The 20,624-nt window shown below is 43.3% G+C and overlaps 1 protein-coding gene across 4 annotated transcripts in view; it reads right to left on the bottom strand.

Annotated features, from left to right (window-relative positions):
• Nucleotides 1–20,624, bottom strand: part of SRGAP1 (SLIT-ROBO Rho GTPase activating protein 1) — a 319,306-nt gene that overhangs the window by 91,616 nt on the left and 207,066 nt on the right. For all 4 annotated transcript variants that reach the window (XR_007919699.2, XM_070052569.1, XM_002711308.5 and 1 more), the window contains exons 5-6: nt 8,829–9,011; nt 8,214–8,342 (exon numbers count right to left, since the gene is read on the bottom strand). Coding sequence is in view for 3 of the 4 variants with exons in the window: in XM_070052569.1 (XP_069908670.1) it covers nt 8,214–8,342; nt 8,829–9,011 (312 nt within the window). In the remaining variant the exon portion in view is untranslated. The remainder of the gene's footprint in view (nt 1–8,213; nt 8,343–8,828; nt 9,012–20,624) is intronic.

Here is a 20,624-nt window from a genome sequence, read left to right as displayed (position 1 = left end):
GACAAAAAGATGCTAAAGGTTTTAGCACAGCTGATTACCCAGAAATGATAAAATAGAGATGGCATGTAGTATATGATGCAATCTAATTTCAACCTCATTCTGCATAAATGGCCAATAAAACACATATGACAGATATTTGTACAAAGAAAATTGGCTACAGCAGGGGATTATTCCCTGGCAATATTCCACAATAGTAACAAAGATTTACCCTTCAAGCTCCAAAGTGGCTTGCAAACTTTTATAGGGAGAAATTGGAGCCCACGAAACTGTACTACAAGAAATGACAGATCCTTTATTATTACTGGGCAAGTATTCTGGGACACAGTACCAACAGAATTTTATTGTTGAGGACTTAGTTTTTCTGAAGGCATTTTGAAGGTGTGGGACTGGACTGAAAAGGCTATGTAACCAGTAACACAATCTTAAAACCAGTTTTGTTTCTTTATAGAATTTATTTGCATTTACTTGAAAATCAGAGAGACAGAGATATTCAATCTGCTGGTTCACTTCAAACATCTGTAGGGGTAGCCCACACTGAAGCCAGGAGCTTAAAATTACAAAATACTGATGAGATTGGAGAAGACACACACACACAAAATAGAAACACTTCCCATATTCATGGATTGAAAGAATATCATTAAAATATCCATACTACACAGAGCAATCTACAGAGTCAACACAATCACAATCAAAATATCAATGACAATTTTCACAGAACAAGGAAGAGCAAAACCAAATTCATGTAGAGGCACAAAAGCCTCTGAATAGTCGAAACAATCTTGAACAATCAAACAAGCAAGCAAACAACTGGAACGCATCAAAACACCAGATTTCAATATAAACTACAGAGCTATAGTAACCAAACCAGTATGATACTGGCAAAACAAGAGACCCACAGACCTATGGATTAGACTAGAAATCCCAGAAATCCATCTATCTATAGCCAGTACCAAAAATAGGCACTTGATAAACGAGAATCTCCTCAGTAAAGGATGATGGGAGAGTGGGACGTCTCTATGTAGCAGATTATAACCTGCTTCCCTCACCCGCAAACCTCCCACTCAGTACAAAAACCAACTGACAAAGGACCAAAGATCTAAATGTGAAATGATGAAACTACTAGGAAAAAGACTTAGGGGAAACACTTCAAAACACTGGCATAGGGAACATTTTCTTTGGATAAGGCCCCAAAAGCACAGGCAACAGAAGCAAAAGTAAACAAACGGGATCATATCAAACTAAGAGGCTTCTACACAGTGACGGAAACAATCAATCAACAGAAGGAAGAGACAACTAAAAGAAATTTTGGGATGAAATCTTTGCATTCCATTAACCTGACAAAGGATCAATCTTCGGATTATGTAAGGAACTAAAATAAAACCTCAACAACAAAAAAGCAAGCAACCCAGTCAGGAAATGGGTAAAGGAACCAGACAGACACTTCTTTAAGAAAGAAACACAAATGAAAAAAAAATTTAATTTACCAGTCACCATGGAAATGCAACTCAAAACCACAAAGAGGTTAGAATGGCTCACTAAAAATAATAATAATAAAAAAATACCAAAAATCACAAATTCTGGCAAGGGTATGGAGAAAAAGGAACCTTTACACACAATTAGTGGTCACTTAAGTCAGTGTAACCATTATGAAGAACAGGATCTAGGTTCCTGAAAAAATTTAAAATAGATCTCTACAACTCAGCTATCACACTGCTGGGTATATACTCAAAGGACATGAAATCAGCATATGGAAGATGTACCTATACTGCCATGTTCACTACAGCACTATTTACAATAGCCAAGATACAGAATCAACCCAGGAGTTCACTGATAGATGGACGGGAGAAGAAAATGTGATATACAGGGGCAGGCACTATGGCGCAGCGGGTGAGGCTGCCGGCTACAGAGTCGGCACCCCATATGGGTGCCTGTTTGAGTCCCGGCTGCTCCACTTCTGATCCAGCTCCCTGCTGGTGTCCCTGGGAAGGCAGCAGAAGATGGCCCAATGCTTGGGCCCCTGCACCCACACAGACGACCTGGAAGACGCTCTTGGTTCCTGGCTTCAATCTAGCCCAGCTCTGGCTGTTGCAGCCATTTGGGGAGTGAACCAGTGGAAGAAAGATCTGTCTCTTTTTCTCTCTCTGACTCTGTCTCTCTATGACTCTGCCTTTCAAATAAATAAATGTTTAAAAAAAAAGAAAATGTGGTATATATATTTGTGTGTGTGTATATATATATATATCTCCAGTAGAATATTATTCAGCTATAAAAAACAATGAAATTCTGACATTCTCAGGAAAATGGATCGAACTGGAAATCTCTATGTTAAGTGAAATAAGCAGAAAGACAAAAGCAGTATGTTGTCTGTAATATGTAGAAATTAAAATAGATCTGAACTTAGAACAGTGACTACCAGAGGCTGAGGCGGGGGAGGGAAAGGGAGCCTGAAGGAGGTGGATAAAAGGGACTATGACAGGGTCAGGTAAAAGCAAGAGTTCCAGTGTCCCACAGCACAGGGGGTGACTGTAACTTACTGTCGTGTATCACACAGCATGAACGGAACTGAAAGAGAAGGGCTCCTTCAAACACAAAGAAAGGATAAGGAAAGATAGGCTTAGCTGCCTGGCTTGATCCGTTCATGCTGTGCACACCTGTGGAAATGCTGCACTGTAGCTCTGTAGAAATGTACACACACTACTTGTTAATCAAAACCTTTAGATCAGAGACACGCACAAACGGTGGTTTTCTGTGTTGGCTGCCTAAAGGAGAAAGCAGCAGTAAATGACTGAATCAAGATGAGTGGGAAACTATCCCAATAAACATATTTTGATTACATAAAAAATTTCAGGTATCACCTTCTTCACTGTATTACCTTCAATATCAAGAAGCTTTAGAATTCTGACATCTAATATTTCATTTTATTTTTTAGATCTTTTTTTTTTTTTTTTTTTTTTTTTTTGACAGGCAGAGTGGACAGTGAGAGAGAGACAGAGAGAAAGGTCTTCCTTCTTGCTGTTGGTTCACCCTCCAATGGCCGCCGCGGCCGGCGCGCTGCGGCTGGCAAATCGCACTGATCCGAAGCCAGGAGCCAGGTGCTTTTCCTGGTCTCCCATGGGGTGCAGGGCCCAAGCACTTGGGCCATCCTCCACTGCCTTCCCGGGCCACAGCAGAGAGCTGGCCTGGAAGAGGGGCAACCGGGACAGAATCCGGAGCCCCGACAGGGACTAGAATCCGGGGTGCTGGCGCCGCAAGGCGGAGGATTAGCCTAGTGAGCCGTGGTGCTGGCCATAAATCATCTTTTACTGAAAGAATTTACTCATACATTAGATTCTCAGGGCCACAGCAAATTCATAATAATTGCTATAACACGATTCTCAATTCTCATGTTCATGTGATGTTAATACAAAGAGAGCAGATTTAATGTAATTCATAGTATTGTTAGAATTGTTATCTATGACAGAATTGTTATCTATGACCTAATATTTTAAATGTGGGCTTGATTAAGAAGTTCATTTACCTATTAAATTTATTGAAGTATTTTCTGTGAAAGAACACATCATGAAATTAACTCACTGATTCCAACAATGCACAATTTAAAATTTGCTAAAATTAAATTGCAGTAGAGTTCCAATAAGCACTATTTAGAAATGATTAAGGTTTTTCTACATTTCAGAGAGAGAACAAGTGAATGCACACACATACTTTTCTAATTAAAACTAATATTGATAAGTAAAGGTAAAGTTTATCCAAAGCAGATAAAAATTTTAATAGTTAAGTATTTTTTAAAATCCCAGATATACAGAAAATAGCTGAAGTAGTCTGTCAAAGTGCTGAATTAACATTTCTAACTGTAGTAGTTGCCAAAATGGGGGTTCTATTAAACAGAATGCATTGACTAACTTGAAGTGCTTGAAAATATTTTTAAAGGTGTTATTTCCCTTTAATTTGCATTATTTACTTGTACTCTCAGAAAGCATTTTGCTGACCAAAAGTAAATTATTGCTCAGATGTTGCTGAGTGCCAAATTAGTAGATTTACAATGTCATAAAATTCAGATTTGGGAAGTTTAAGTTTGTTGTCAGGGGAAAAACTTACAGAGGAATCAGATTTATATCACCTTATTAATTGTAATATCACTATGATGGCTAAACAGATGTTATCACATGCTTGCATAATAGGTAGCGACTTCACCTTTGATGTAGTCTATCTCAAAATGTTCACCCTGAATTCATCAAACTGGTACATAAAATTCACTGAAGAAAATATCGAGATTAAAGTGCCAGGGTAAATTACATGACAAGGAGGCAACTGCACAAATCCGGAAGCTAGGCATTCTAAGAAACAATTGTTGGTGTCTCTTCAACAAGATACTTCACCAGATTAAAAAAAAAAAAAGGTTAAGAGACATATTATCCAAGCATAGTATGTGATCCTAAACTGGGTCTAGTATAGATACACCAATGGTGAAATACTTCTGTGGTCACAAATGGAAGTACAGTCTGGTTGTCAGATAAGACCAAAACATACTGAGACAGAATGATGGAGGTCATGGATTGAACACAGCAAGTTTAGGAGCTGTATATAAATCACAACTTCACCCTGCCCTTCTGGTCCACAACTGAACACAGAGAAAGTCAAGGTGTTAGCAGATCTCAGGAGTAAGAATGGGATCCTTTTATCTGTAGTATTTTCTAGTTTTTATTCTATTGTACCGCTTCTGTACTAATAAAAGAATATGTTTAAAATAAAATCCTCTGGAAACTGTCTTATGACTGTTTTTTATGGTCTCAATAGATTTATTCGTGATGGTGCATCATATGAAGTTTGTTAGCAAAGAGACAGATATTGGCAAGCACAGACGCTAAGGGGAAACGAGAGGTTTATATATAAGGTCTCAACTTGAAGTCTTTGTCTCTTTGTAAGGCTTTGATTTAATCAAGATACATTGCTGCCTTTCCTGTCGTTTTACTTGCAACCTGCTGTGCCTTAAAGATGTTGACTTTTTTTCTCTAGAGGCATAACAAGTCTTCTCATTATTATTAGATAGTTCAGCACAAAATGTATATTGCAAAATAAACTTAAAAATCAAAAAAGATTCTAGCTAGATACCTTTGCATAATAATCAACCTGTTCTCTTTCACCAGAAAGGGTCAAGCCTAATGGTTTTTAGGATCACCACTATACATGCAAATTGGACTCTTATAACAGAACCAGCCACGTTAGAACGTACATGTTTACTCTGTCTTAAAAGTGAGTCGAGGAACATACAAATTATTTTCAGTAAGAGTAGTCAATTTCAGCTGACTATAACAAACCAGTTTCATGTCATTTCTTTCAAAATTCATATTTAAATTATATTATTGAGGCTAATCTTTTAAAAGTCTGATTTTGAAAAATTGAAAATGGGAGCTGGTGTTGTAGTATGGTGGGTTACACTTGATCTTAGCCAAAAGGCCGAGAGGGGATGGTACAGCTGGCTAAGCCACTGCTTGGCGATGCCAACATCTATCAGAGCACCTCTCTGGGCCCAGTTTCTCTGCTTCTTATCTAGTTCCCTGTTAATGCACCTGCGAAGGCAGTGGAAGATGGTACCGGTGCTTGGGCCTCTGTAACTCCCTTGGATGAAGTTCCAGGCTCCTGGCTTCAGTAGGTCCCAGCCCCAACCACTGCAGCCGTTTGGGGAATGAAACAGCAGATGGAAGATCTCTTTCTTTTTCTGTGTCTCCTCTCTATGTCACTCTTTCAAATAAATAAATCTTTATTAAAAATTGAAAATGACTTAGCAGATTTAATTAGATCCAGAAATATAAAATGTTTAAGGCCTACTATTTATTAGTGTAACCTTAACGAAAGTTATCTACCCTAGCTATACCTCAGGGTTTTTGTTGTTGTTGTTGTTAATTATTTATTTTATTCAGCAGGCAGAGAGAGATGTAGACAGAGATCTCCCATGTGCTGATGTACTTCCCAAATGCCTGGAACAGCTGGGGCTGGGCTAGGCCGAAGTCACGAACTGGGAACTCCATCAGATCTCCTATACTGGTAGCAGGAATCCAAGTACCAGTTAGCACCTTCTATTTCCAAGAGTGAGCATCAGCAGGAAGCTGGAACTGCAACAAGGGCTGGATCTCAGAGCCAGGAACTCCAGTGTGTGATGTGGGGGACCTAAGTGGCTTCTTAACTGTTGTGCCAAGCTAAACCAGACTTCTTCCTTTTAACCTACTGCATGCTTACATTGTGATATCTACTGTGAGTCACTGAATCATTTTATAATATCATAACGCTGTTTAGTCCAATCAATACAGAGCAGTAGATGAGAAAAGGCCCAGCATATAACTCTCTGAACCTTCCCTATTTTCACTGCGCTTTTCTTGTGACACTTAACCCTTTTTATCTTGTATCTGCAGGTACTGGCATTTTTGGGCACAGGATTTTTGTCTGCTTTATCTTTGCCATCTCCTACAGTGTTAGCACAATAATTGGGCTCGTCAGAACCTAATTTCTGAAAGAAAGAAGTGAATGATGCAAAGGGTTCAAGTGGGGGACTAATGGTGGCATGCACATACATGTAAGAGTGGGTACATATCTGAAAAGTTCTAATTGAGCCCAATTACATATTGTATTCTATGAGAGAAAAGTATAGAGACCTAGAGAAATCTATAAAAGTGGTTTATGTGCACTCTATTTTGCCTCAAAATATTTATTGCTTCTATAATCAAGCAATCACTTGTGAGTCACTTGCTTAGCATCTGTCTTCTCTGTTTTAAATTCCACACAGTAATGATTCTAGATGGTTTCTCAGAGCCTCAGCATCTGATAATAGTGGGGACTCAAAAAATATACTTTGAATCAATGGATGTAGTTAGAGCTGCACTACTGCATAATTTGGAAGTTACGGCATCTCCTCTCTAATCGAGTACACTAGGCACTTACAGCCTGGCAGAACCTGACAATTTGGTTTTCACTGGTGCTATGGGTCAAGTAGAATTTGCCTCCCAGGGGCTGGCACTGTGACATAGCTGGTAAAGCCACCACCTGTAGCACTGGCATCCCATATGGGCACCGTTTAAGTCCCAGCTGCTCCACTTCTGATCCAGCTCCCTGCTAATGTGCCTGGGAAAGCAGTAGAAGATGGTCCAAGTCCTTGGGCCCCAGAACCCTCGTGAGAGACCTGGAAGAAGCTCCTGGATCCTGACTTTGGATAGCTCAGCTCCTGCAGGTGCAGCCATTTGGAGAGTGAACCAACAGATGGGAGACTTCTCTCTGTCTGCCTCTGCCTTGCTGTAACTCTGCCTTTCAAATAAATAAATGATTTTTTTTTTTTTTAAATGTTGCTTCCCCAAAGCTCATGCAGCTATTCAAACTGTGATGTCTTGGCCTGGTGTTGTGGCGTAGCAGGTAAAGCCACTGCCTGAGATGCCAGCATCCGATATGGAGGCTGGTTGGTATCGTGGCTGCTTCACTTCTAACCCAGAGCCCTAAAGACCTGGGGAAAGCAGTGGAAGATGGCTTAAGTACCTGGACCCCTGCCTCCCACCTGGGAGACCTAGAAGAAGCTCCAGGTTCCTGGCTCCTGGCTTGGCCCGGCCCTGGCCTCTGTTGTCATCTGGGGAGTGAACCAGCAGTGGAAGTTCTCTACATGTGTCTCTCCCCCTCTCTCTGTAACTCTTTCAAATAAATAAATAAAACTTTAAAACAATCATAAGCTGTGATGTTTTAAAGTAAATGGTTGGTTGAGTAGGGATGGAGACTTGGATGGCCTCTGAGAAGTGTGGTGGGTGGGCGGTGAGGGCGTGCCCTGGGAGGGTAGCTTTCACAGGAGCTTTGATTTATTTACGTTCACACTTGGCCTGGGTTCTCTCCCTCTCCTGCTCTCTCTGCTTCCTGCTTTCCCATGTGATCTTTGCACCCACCTTGAGCAACAACGACCAGAAGCTGGACTATGGAGCTGCCTGTATTTCGGCTTTCAACAATAAGCCGAAATAAGCCTTTGCCTTCCAGATACTTCTCTCAGGCATTTTAGTTAAAGGCAAACACTTTTCCACAAGCATCTTACCATAACTGATGGTGTTCTGGCATCATGTAGAGTTTAATTGGAAGTATTTTTTCCTTTCTGAGTATTATGTAAACTAACACTAAAAAATGATGGTGAAACAGTTATTGTTAATCCCACGTGTATGATGAAATTAAAAATTAAAACTTCAAGTACTTACATCAATCAAATCTGAAAGATCATGAATATAATACTTGAAAACTGAGGCATTGGTGGCTTCAAGTGTTAGGAGATATTCATTCCGTGCCTTAATCGATTTCAGCTTATTTTCTGAATACTTTGCTTGTCTCTGAAAAATGAACAAGAGCCAAGCATTGGGAAAGAAAGCAAAGTCACTTTTTTTAAACAAGACAGAGAAGCATACATGCAATTTTATTAATTGAAACAATTTATTCCACAAACACAAATGACTCTCAAAGTCCCTTGTGAAAAGTGCATTTTGAATATGACTTAAATAACAAACTACAATTAACCAGCAGTGGGGAATAAAAACAGTGTATTTGGGCTTTGGGCCCATTTGCCATGAAATCTCTTTGTTAACATTCACGTTCTCCACATTGTGTACTGGATACTTGGCGTTCACCACCAAATGATGTCCAGCTCTTATTACACGATTTTTATGTGTCTTAAACACTTCCCATTCCCGTGGGAGGACGTGCGTGCCGTTTCACAGTAATTTACAATGTATGTCTATTAGCTATTGCATCAGTGTGCTCTGCACTGATTGCCTCCTCCGATGAGGACAGTGGGGGCACTGCAGTAGATTTTTCCGTACCTTTTCTTTCATTTTTTCAATTTTCTTTACAGAGCTTCGTCGCTGATGTCGCTCTTCCAGTCGAATATGGAAGACTGGGTCACCCGATCTCCCAATTTGCTTCTCCTCCTGTTTCTCTGCCTCCTTCAGCTTGCTCTCTGCACTGATGCTCTCTGCGTGATACATGTGGTACGTTTTCATCACCTGTGGAAAGTGATCCCAGTTGTTAAAAGATGCCTGTTTGGGGCCAGCGCTGTGGCTCACTTGGTTAGTCCTCCTCCTGCGGCACCGGCATCCCATATGGATGTCAGGTTCTAGTCCTGGCTGCTCCTCTTCCAGTCCAGCTCTCTGCTGTGGCCCGGGAAGGCAGTGGAGGATGGCTCAAGTGCTTGGGCCCTGCACCTGCATGGGAGACCAGGAAGAAGCACCTGGCTCCTGGCATCAGATCAGCATAGCTCCGGCCGTAGCAGCCATTTGGGGGGTGAACCAACGGAAGGAAGACCATTCTCTCTGTCTCTCTCCCTCACTGTCTAACTCTATCTGTCAAATAAATAAAAAAAAAATTATAAAAGAAAAAGATACATGCCGGCGCTGCAGCTCAATAGGCTAATCCTCCGCCTTGCGGCGCCAGCACCCGGGGTTCTAGTCCCGGTTGGGGCAACGGATTCTGTCCCGGTTGCCCCTCTTCTAGGCCAGCTCTCTGCTGTGGCCCGGGAGTGCAGTGGAGGATGGCCCAAGTGCTTGGGCCCTGCACCCCATGGGAGACCAGGAGAAGCACCTGGCTCCTGGCTACGGATCGTGTGATGCGCCGGCCATTGGAGGGTGAACCAACAGCAAAGGAAGACCTTTCTCTCTGTCTCTCTCTCTCTCACTGTCCACTCTGCCTGTCAAAAAAAAAAAAAAAAAAAAAAGGAAAGGAAAGAAAAGAAAAAGATGCCTGTCTGTGTCAGGAAATTAGAGCATGAATAGGAACCATTATACGACGTGCGTGTTAAAATATCACCTTCCAACTGGCAGAGGGGAAAGCCAGACTGTCAGTAACATAGGTGAATTATGACTACTGGTTCTCCATAAGCAAACAAAAATATGCAAGTCCACCTGCTAGGAAGAGGCATGTATGGCACAGGCTTTGATGAAAAACTCATTGACAGAGTCTTACGCATACTTTTCAAATATGCGTAAAATTCTCTTAAGCTTAAAAGTGTTTCTCCAAGAATCTGCTCTCCAAGGTTAATATCCAGAATAAGCCAGCCATTCATAGATATACTTTAGCCCAATCAAAGCCCTGAATTAGTAGTCCTTACTAGAGTAATGCTACTGCAAAAAATCTACTTGTCAAAATACAAAACGTAAGTATTAAGGTTCAAATATAGGTCTAGTAATAGATTTACCTGATTAAAAAGTAATACTGTATGTTCCATGCAGAAAGCATGACACCACACACATTAAAATAAAGCAAATAAAAAGCAAACGTAAACACTGGTAAGATCTTGGTGTGAAGTCTTGCAGTCTTTTCCATGAAAATACATACATACACATATGTCTTCATTTCAAAATTGCTATGTATTTTTTCTTTTTAAAAATGCAGATCATACTGTAGTCATAATTTTAAAGCCCCTTTTCACTTAACAAATGCAAACATTTTTCTCTACCATGACATATTCTTCTTCTTTTTTTTTTTTTTGACAGGCAGAGTGGACAGTGAGAGAGAAAGACAGAGAGAAAGGTCTTCCTTTGCCGTTGGTTCACTCTCCAATTGCTGCTGCGGCCAGCACGCTGCGGCCAGCGCACCGCGCTGATCCGAAGGCAGGAGCCAGGTGCTTCTCCTGGTCTCCCATGGGGTGCAGGGCCCAAGCACCTGGGCCATCCTCTACTGCCCTCCCTGGCCACAGCAGAGAGCTGGACTGGAAGAGGAGTAACAGGGACAGAATCCGGCACTCCGACAGGGACTAGAACCTGGTGTGCCGGTGCCGCAGGCAGAGGATTAGCCTATTGAGCCGTGGCGCAGGCTGACATATTCTTCTAAACTGTAACTTTAAGTACTGTATAGTGTTTCTTTATGCGATTATGCTATAACTTAACTAATTCCGTATTGTTGAACATTTTTGGATAAATAAACCTGCACTGAAAACCCTAGGTATGTACACTTATCTTAGTGCTTCTCTTGGAAATGATATATGTAGGGGCTGGCACTGAGAAATGCAGGTAAAGCCACCAACTGTGATGCCAACAACACATATGGGTGCTGGTTGCTCCATCTCTGATCCAACTCTCTGCTAATGGTCTGGGGAACATGGAAGACCTGGAAGAAGCTCCTAGCTTCAGCCTAACTTACCCCTGGCCACTGTGACCATATGAGGTAAGAACCAGCAGAAGGAAGACCTCTCTCTCATTCTCTGTCTTTCCCTCTCTCTCTGTATCTCTTCAACATAAATAATCTTTAAAAATGCTACAAATAATATACATTTTAATAAAATTTAAGAATCTATAGAACATAGAAATTTTACGATGTTCTATTTCCATGTATATTGTAAATCAATGAATCCTCAAGCACCAAAAATTTTGGTTATCTTATTGTTACAGAAATGTTTATACACAAAATTGTGTAATATTTCCTAGCTTAGACTTCCAAAAGTAGAATTGAAGGGTTACAGACTATGCCCAATTTTGAGGCTTTGAAGTATACTGACAATTGTATAGTCTGAATTAAAAATAAAACAGAACTGATCTGCAGAGTTATCTCTCAAAGTACAGGTTGAGCATCCCTCATCTGAAAATACAAAATCCAGAAAGTTCCAAAATCGGAAAAAAAAAATTCAGAAATCTGAAACTCTTTCAGTTTCACGCATTTCAAATAAAGGATATTCAACCTGTGCATTAGAAAACTTTATGTGCTTCATAATTGTGGCCTCAAGTAATTAATATGTACATTAGCTATTCTTATAATTTCCATAATCTCTGTTTATAGTTTCTATACTGTTAGACACCAACTCATAAAAATAACAGATTTTCAGATATTTTACCTGAAAATCAGTTTTACAATATAATTTCAATGTGTTCTTAACATGCAGTCTCAGACATGGGGCAAATTCTGAATCCTATGTATTTTAGCACAGTTATACTAAATCACACACATAAGGTATAATACTCCAATGCAAGTGATGTGTCAAGGAACGTACCAGAATGCAGCACTCAGGGCTATGCATTAGTGGCGGCATTTTCTCATAAATTATGGCAGGTTCCCAAACACAGAACATATATTTTATTTCGTTTGCAAATAACCAGAAATTATTCAAGAGCTAATTGTATCACTAAGATACAGTTATTAAGAAGCCGAGATGAGTGTAATGTTTTGAAGTAATGAACTTGATCTTTCTCATTTCAAAAGATGAGTTTAAAAATAGTTTGAGTCCTGGAAGCATCACTAGAAGAAACATATTACATTGAGCCAAATGACACCGCTGTTTGTGTAAGTTAACAACAAGACAGAAAATCAGCACTGCGCAACACTTTAAGAGGACTATTTTGAAGAGTAAAACCTGGTAATGAAGAGCCTTTATTTATATTTTCATGAAATCTCATATTGTTTCTTAAAAATATAAGCTGGCAAACGATGTCAAAGGCAATACTGAACAGGAACAAAAACCTGCAAAGCAGTGGCAGCTTTTCCAGAGCTGTGTGCCACTGGAAATGTGTGTGTTTTTAGTAATTAGCAAACCCATCGGGGGAGGTGTGGTTGGCTACTCCAGTTTCAAAGAAAAATAAAATAGTATTGGGAAGCAGCTGGGCGCTGGGGAGCGAGAAGGGAGTCACCCTGGGCAGCTGGGCAAACAGTGGGGTCAGCAAATCCACTACACACCTTGCATTTCTAGGCTTGGCTTTGTTTATCTTCCCTGCCTGAAGCAAACCCACATACCATTTAGGTACTGGTTCCAGTTACCTCCTCAAAGGAGAGGGTGAAAAAAACCAAACACACACCACACACACACACACACACACACACACACACACAGAGTGAGAGAGCGAGTGAGCTGTGTAGCTGTCTGTTCTCCTTGCCAACAGACAGGAAGGAAGAGGCAAGAACATGTGACTTCCATCACACTGGGATGAAAAGGCATCCCACACAGTCCTGGGCATCCAGGAAACATTTCTTTTAAATACATCAGAAAGAAAAGACCTGACCCAATGCACTTTACATAGGTACTAAGGACTAGTAATAGCAGGTAATTTGCACAAACTATGAGGAGTACATGGAGCTGACTGCCAGCATGGCATTTCTTACTAACTGGGTTCAAAGGAAAGCATTTCAGTTTTACCTAAGAGTAGCAGGAAAAGAGTGTAAACATCTCATTAGACAGTGGTTGAGCACAATAGCTGAGGATTCTCGACTTCAATGGTACCTTCCAGAAGTTGCTTTGTTCAGTTTTCCAGTCTGACTGAGAGATTCTACTATTCTCTAAAATGTTAACAGATACAATGAATGGATTTTAAGAGTTGGGGAGAAAAACACTAAAAGCTTTTTGAGAGCTCTAATTGCCGATAATGAATGCAAGCACAAACTGTGTTATTTAAAATGTGAGCTGTTGACAGAAGTGAAGTGTGTTTTGTATTTAACGCTTCTTTCAGAGAAGAGAAAAAAAGCTTTTTATTTTTCAAAGGTGTATTTAAAAAAAGCATTTATTAAAAGGCAGAATGTGTGTGTGTATGAAAGAGAGAGAGAGAGAGAGAGAGAGAAGAAAGAAGAGAGGAGAGAGGAGGGAGGAGAGAGGGAGGATGGAGGTAGGGAGGGAGGGAGAGAGAGAGAGAGAGAGAGATCCATCTTCCATCTGCTGGTTCACTCCCCAAATGGTGGCAATGGCCAGGGCTGGGCCAAGCTGCCTGGGGCCAGGAACTCTATCCAGATCTCCTACAAGGGTAGCAGAGGCCCTAAAACTTGGGCCAATCTCTACTCTCTTCCCAAGAGCATTATAAGGGAGCTGGATTGGAAGTGGAGCAGCAGGGACTCAAATATGGGATGCTGATCTTGCTGGTAGCAGCTACACCTGGTACACCACAACACCAGCGCCTCCAAGGTGCATTCTGAATAGGAACTACAAAAAACAAACAACAACAACAACAACAAAAAACCTAACTTCTCTATCAGTTTAATGCAAACACCAGTCTTTGTATACCAAACGACATGGTAGGCATACAGCCACTTAAATAAGAGTCCAAGAGCACTTTTTTCCTATTTGAATGCTAAAATTTCATTCATAATTTTCCATTCAACACACTCCATTTATTTTTCTTCAACTGCAGAAAGAACACAGTCAAGTTGAAAGCGACCCACTTCGTGGCATTGCGCAACTGGGAAGCCTTCCGAAGACCTGTGCGCAGACACTGTCAGCCTTTTCTTGCCGACGGGCCCTTCTCACGTATCTGATACTGCTCAGGTGGGCTTCGGTCGGCCCATCTGAATACTTGCAGTAACATTCTGAAGTTCAGTGTTAGGGAATCAGTAGGTATTTGAAAACTACATGTGTGCTGCAGAAGATCAATAGGTTAAGCCTGTAGTTTCTACTTTTTGACTTTTGGCTACAAGTTGGATGACATGGACCGTACACCATGTACTAGGTGTGGACCATTTACTAGTAAGTGGGTGATATACCAATCACTAGGTATGGGAAAAATTATTTAACACCTCTGCCCACCTTACGAAGTTATTGTAGATGCCAACCTGGGTCTCTATTACTGTACTCATAAACGTGTACATCTATGTACAAAACATCTAACAAAACATATACCAAATACAGATATGTACACATACAACAGGCATATATTAGCTTAGCAAGCATTATATAATGCTTATTAGGTGCTAGACACTGTTTGAAATACTTTACAAATAATAACATAGTTAACCCTGGAACTCTTACGAGATGGTATCTTTATTCTCTCCATTATATAGATGAAAAAACAGAGGCTAGAGAGGTTATACAGGTCACACAGCTGCTCTGACAGGCTGGCTTTAGAGCAGATTTTCTGAACTGCTATGCTACAACTTTGTACAACTGATGGCCTCCTTACCTAGGGGATACAGTGACTCTTGGTTATATGCAGGAATGGAGGAAAAGAGGGAAAGATAATTATTTATTCAATATCTGCTTGATGCTTACAACCCATTAGGCACTGAAGGGTGTAAAAGTACTTGGTTCTCATCCTCTAAGAGTTTAGATTTGAGGGCACTAAAAATGGGCCTTCGATAGTGAAGGGCACAGATGAAGGGAAAGCAGTCAGGCTGGAAGGCTGGGACCTGGACAGGTGCAGTGTGGGAGGCAGAGGGAGAGGCGCACAGGTGCCGCAGGTGTGAACAGACCAAGACAGCAGCGAAGTGGGCTCAGCTCAGAGGTGGGCAGTTGGGGTGACTGAGCTGACCAAGACTGGGCGTGTTGGCAAAGGCCAGCTCAGGAGACCCGGGACCCGAACGAAGCAGGACAGCCTTTATTCTTCAGGGGTTTCTGAATCCACAGAGGTGCAGACAGCATGATTAGAGCAGTAACTTGGTCACAATCTGGTGACGATGTACGCCGATGGCCTGGGCTACGATGTGACCTCACTTAGTGTGAGGAGGAGGTAACAAAAAGAATCCAAAATGACAGTTAGGGAGCCCTCTGTGAATCATTCCCTTCGACCATTTCTCAAACTTCCCTCCGCCACAGTGTTCAACGCCACCATGGCTTGGTCCCGACACCTGTCCAAGCAGCATTCTGCGTACTACTCACCAGCAGGCCCACAGGGCTCCCTCTCTGGAATCTGTGTGTCCCCCAGGCCAGTCCCACCACCTGAGATGCCCTCCGTCCTCCCAAAGCAAGCTCAAAGCTCACCAATCGCCCAGTGTTGCCGGGCTCCCCAGGCAGAGTGACCTTCCTCTTCTGACAGCCAGGGCTGACGGACAGCACATGAGCCCTCTGCCAACATGTCACAGACATTGTGGACCTCCTCATTTTGTGGACTGTCCTGTAAGACTGGCTAGGGCACCAACTGCCCCTGCAGACCCTAAATACTACCGTGTATTCACGATGAATAACATGGATGTTTCGTGAGAAACAAGTGGAGGACAGGAACCTGTTTGATGATCAGATTAGCCATCCACTTACTCGCTAACCAACTACCGTGTGCCCATCATTGTTCTTTTACATCCCCAGCATCAAAAGTATCACCAATGAACACCTGGGATTGGGTTCACAAACAGTCTGCGATCATTTCAGAAATGCTGGAAGTACTAGAATCTATTGTCCCCCACCTTCCACCCCCCAAAAAGGTGTGGTGGTTTCGTGGGGTAGGGTGGGGCATGAGAAGCAATATATCAGTCACACTATCCTACCTCCACCGCCAGCTGCTTTGCTCTACCCACCAATCCCTAAAAGCTCTTCTGAGAAGCTACATTTTTCAGGTTTCCTTAATTGTCAGCAATGTAAGATGAAGACCTACTTTTCACAATCAATACCGCAGAGGCCTCTAACTGTAACTGAATTTCTGCAAGTGCCAGACTAACAAACACTGGGTAGGACCCGCAGCAGTAGAAGCCCCTTCCTTTGGTTTCGCAGAGAGCTCTCCAGCTCCGGGGGGAAACAGGACAGAGTTGACTGAGGCCCAAGTAGCTGGATGGCAAGAAGCCTGCTCTCCCGGGGTCTGTTCACTCTCAGTTCCCTCCCCCAGGTTACGGCCTCTGATGAGCCACACCACCAATCCAGGGTCTGACTCCAGACACGGGTGGCAGGCAGGAACCCTCTCTAGCGCAGCACAAGGTGAGGCGGGAGAGGGTCTAGTTGTGGAGACCCTGGTTAAGATGCCCACAACCCACACCTGAGTACCTGGGTTCAATACCTGGCTTTGGCTTCTGACTCCAACTTCCAGCTATAAAGCAGACCCTGGAAGGTAGTAGTGATGGCTCAAGTAATTGGGCTACTGCCTCCCACACGGGAGACACAGACTGCATTTCCAGCTCCCAGCCCAGGTCACAGCAGGAGTCTGGAGAGTGAGTCAGTGGGTGAGAGCTCCCTTGCTCTCTCTGCCTCGCAAATAAATTAAAAACAAAAACACAAGAGCACAGAGTAATTACAGCTAATATTGTATCACACAATTCAAAATAGCTACAAGAGAGGATTTTTGAATGTTCTCATCACAAAGAAATGATGAAAGATAAAAATCCTGGGTTGATCAACACACAATGGATAAATATATAGAAATGTTGCACCATATATACAACAGTAATTTAAAAAGAGCTTCCAGGACACGATGCGCCAGGATCTGTATGCCCGTAACCTCCAGCCTTCTCGTTCTTCACCACACAGAGTTAACCCTGGTGACGGACCAGCTGTTGGAGCCAGGCAGCCCTGGATGGGAGCCCTAGTGTCCCCACTTAGTCCCTGGGCACGTTTCTTGACTTCCTTGAGCCTCAGCTCCTTCGAAGTGAAAGGGGGATGAAATGACAGGACGAATGGAAGCACCTAGAAGGCCAGGTAGTCTCAATCTTGGCACTTGCTAAGGTTATGTTGTCAGAGAAGAGTGCAGGCTTTGCGACCGGACTACTTGACTTCAAATGCAGACTCTTAGCAAACAGAGGCAGGACACTGTCTCCCAAGGGCAAAGCAGCCAGCAGAACTGAGGAACAGCAGAAGCAGAGTGATGGAGGCCTTCCTGGCATTTAAGACCCCTGCCAGCCAAATCATCTTAAAAACTGCTGGCTGGTGCCGCGGCTCACTAGGCTAATCCTCCGCCTTGCGGCGCCAGCACACCAGGTTCTAGTCCCGGTCGGGGTGCCGCATTCTGTCCCGGTTGCCCCTCTTCCAGCCAGCTCTCTGCTGTGGCCAGGGAGTGCAGTGGAGGATGGCCCAAGTGCTTGGGCCCTGCACCCCATGGGAGACCAGGAGAAGCACCTGGCTCCTGCCTTTGGATCAGCGCGGTGTGCCAGCCGCAGCGCGCCAGCCATGGCGGCCATTGGAGGGTGAACCAACGGCAAAGGAAGACCTTTCTCTCTGTCTCTCTCTCTCACTGTCCACTCTGCCTGTCAAAAACAAACAAACAAACAAACAAACAAAAACCTGCTACCATATACCAGCAGGAAAGGCCCAAGAGTTGACTGCGCAGACTCCCATATGATCATAAGACACACTACTGGAATTTTAATTTTGAAAAGGCTTAAACTATCTGCAGTGTACATCCCATGACTGGTACCCTTTTGCATGTAGGAGTATGGTGACAGTCTTTGTAAAATTAGCCTAGGCTTCAGGGGGCAGTATATACTGATCTGATTTCTTTCACCCACAAAGTAGCCCCGAATCCATTAGCCAGACGCTGTGCACTAGACTTTGAGGCTAGAGATGAAAGACACAATCTCAACCCAGTGGGGAACATGCACAGCAAGTTTATTCTTACTTTAAAACAGATTGGGCAGTTATGGACTTCTAGCTGGTCTGAATAAGAGTTAGGTGGAGATGAATTCAAGGGTCTGTTTGTTTATTGGGGCTGGCGATGTGGCATAGAGGGTAAAACCACCACATGCAGTGCTGGCATCCCATGTGGGCACCGGTTCAAGTCCCGAATGCTCCACTTCCAATTTAACTCCCAGATAATGTGCCTGAGAAAGCAGTGGAGGATGGCGCAAGTCCTTGGGCCCCTGCACCCATGTGGGAGACCCAGAGGAAGCTCCTGGCTCCTGGCTCTGGATTGGCCCAGTTCTGGCCATTGTGGCCATTTGGGGAGTGAACCTGCAGATGCAAGACCTCTTTCTCTGCCTTTATGTAACCCTGCCTTTCAAATAAATAAAGAAATATTTTTAAAAAAATTTGTTTATTTTGGACCTGCATTGCAGCATAGCAGGTAAAGCTACCACCTGTGATGCTGGCACCCCACATGGGCCCTGGTTCATGTCCCAGCTCTTCCACTTCCAATCCAGCTCCCTGCTAATAGCCTGTGAAAAGCAGCAGAAAATGGCCCAAGTATTTGGGCCTCTGCCACCCATAAGGGAGACCTGGAGGAAGTTCATGGCTTCAGCCTGGCCCAACCCCAGCTGTTGTAGCCATTTGGGGAGTGAAACAGAAGATAGGAGATCTCTTTTTTTCTCTCTGTGTCTTTACCTCTAACTTTGATTTTCAAGTAAATAAATATTTTTAAAAACTTTATTTGATGGGCAGAAAGACAAGAGTGAGAGAGAAAGACAAAAAGTTCCCATCTGGGGGGACTAGTGTGGTGGCTCACTTGGTTAATCCTCCATCCACGGTGCTGGCATCCCATATGGTGCCAGGTTCTAGTCCCAGTTGCTCCTCTTCCAGTCCAGCTCTCTGCTGTGGCCCAGGAGGGCAGTGGAGGATGGCCCAGGTGCTTGGGCCCCTGTACCCGCATAGGAGACTGGGAGGGGGCACCTGGCTCCTGGCTTCAGATCAGCACAGTGCACAGGCCATAGCGGTCATTTGAGGGGTGAACCAATGGAAGGAAGACCTTTCTCTCTGTCTCTCTCTCACTGTCTATCTGTCAAATAAATTAAAAAAAAAAAATGTTCCCATCCAGGGGGTCAGTGCTGTGTAGTGGATAACGCCACCATCTGCAGTTCCGTCATCCTATATGGGCACCAGTTCACGTCCTGATTGCTCCACTTCCAATCCAGCTCTCTGTTGTGGCCTAGGAAAGCAGTAGAAGATGGCCCAGGTCCTTGGATTCCTGTACCCACGTGGGAGACCCGGAAGAAGCTCCTGGCTCCTGGCTTCAGATCAACATAGTTCTGGTCATTGCAGCCAGCTGGGGAGTGAATCAGCAGATGGAAGACCTCTCTCTGTCTCTCCTCTCTGTGTAACTGATTTTCAAATAAATAAATAATTTTTTTAAAAAGGTCCCATCTGTTGGTTCACTACCCAAATGCCTACAGTGACACAGGCTGCACTAGGTCTGTAGCCAATCCAGGTTTACCACATGGATGGCAGGAACCCAATCACCAGCTGCTCTCAGGGTCTGCATCAGCCAGGAAGCTGAAGTTAGCAGCCCAAGTCTGATGTGGGATGTGGGCCAGCATCTTAACCACCAGGCTAACCACCCACTCCCCCAAGGTGGCTGGCGTCTTCTTTTAAGAGATATGCAGGTTTTTTTTTAAAAAAAATTTTATTTATTTGAGAGAGAGAGAGACAGAGACAGAGACTGATCCTTCATTCACCAGTTTACTACCCAAATGCCTACAACAGCCAGAAGTGGACCAGGCAGAAGCCAGGAGCCAGAACTCCATCCAGGTCTTCCAACAAGGGAGGCAGAAACCTAAGTCCTTGGGCCATCATCTGCTAACTCCCAGGCATGTTAGCGGGAAGTGGATTGGAAGCAGAGGTGGGATCAATCCCAGGCACTCCAATATGGACATTCCCTAGCTGACTGCCACTCCCTGGCCCAGGCTTCTTTTCAATCAGCTTATATTCAAGTCTGACAGTGCATTTAGGGACAAAGGAGTAGGAAAATCCTTTATGCATATAAAACATGTAAAGGCAGCAGAGGTCAACCCTTCACATCAATGCTACTCAGCCAACACGTATAATGAAATTCTGTCTCTCGGTTCCCATCCCCCATGCTCCACCTCCCACCTCAGGCCTGTGAGTGATATCAGACAGAATTTTTAATTCTCATCTGTGGCATCTGGGCTTAAAAGGTTGCTGATCCTGAAGCTCAAGAGTGGTCACACTGTGGGAATGTCAGGGTGATGAATTTTCACAAATGCGCCTCTTTTCCCTGGACCCGTCTTCAGCAGTCCATGAAAGAGGAGATGAAAAAGCTAATTATATGAGTATTTGCAAAGATACATCT

This window comes from Oryctolagus cuniculus, chromosome 11 (assembly GCF_964237555.1).
Source record: "Oryctolagus cuniculus chromosome 11, mOryCun1.1, whole genome shotgun sequence".
NCBI classification, from domain to species: Eukaryota; Metazoa; Chordata; class Mammalia; order Lagomorpha; family Leporidae; genus Oryctolagus; species Oryctolagus cuniculus.
The sequence above is the reverse complement of the archived record's forward strand: the minus strand, read 5'-3'. Positions and strand labels throughout refer to the sequence as shown.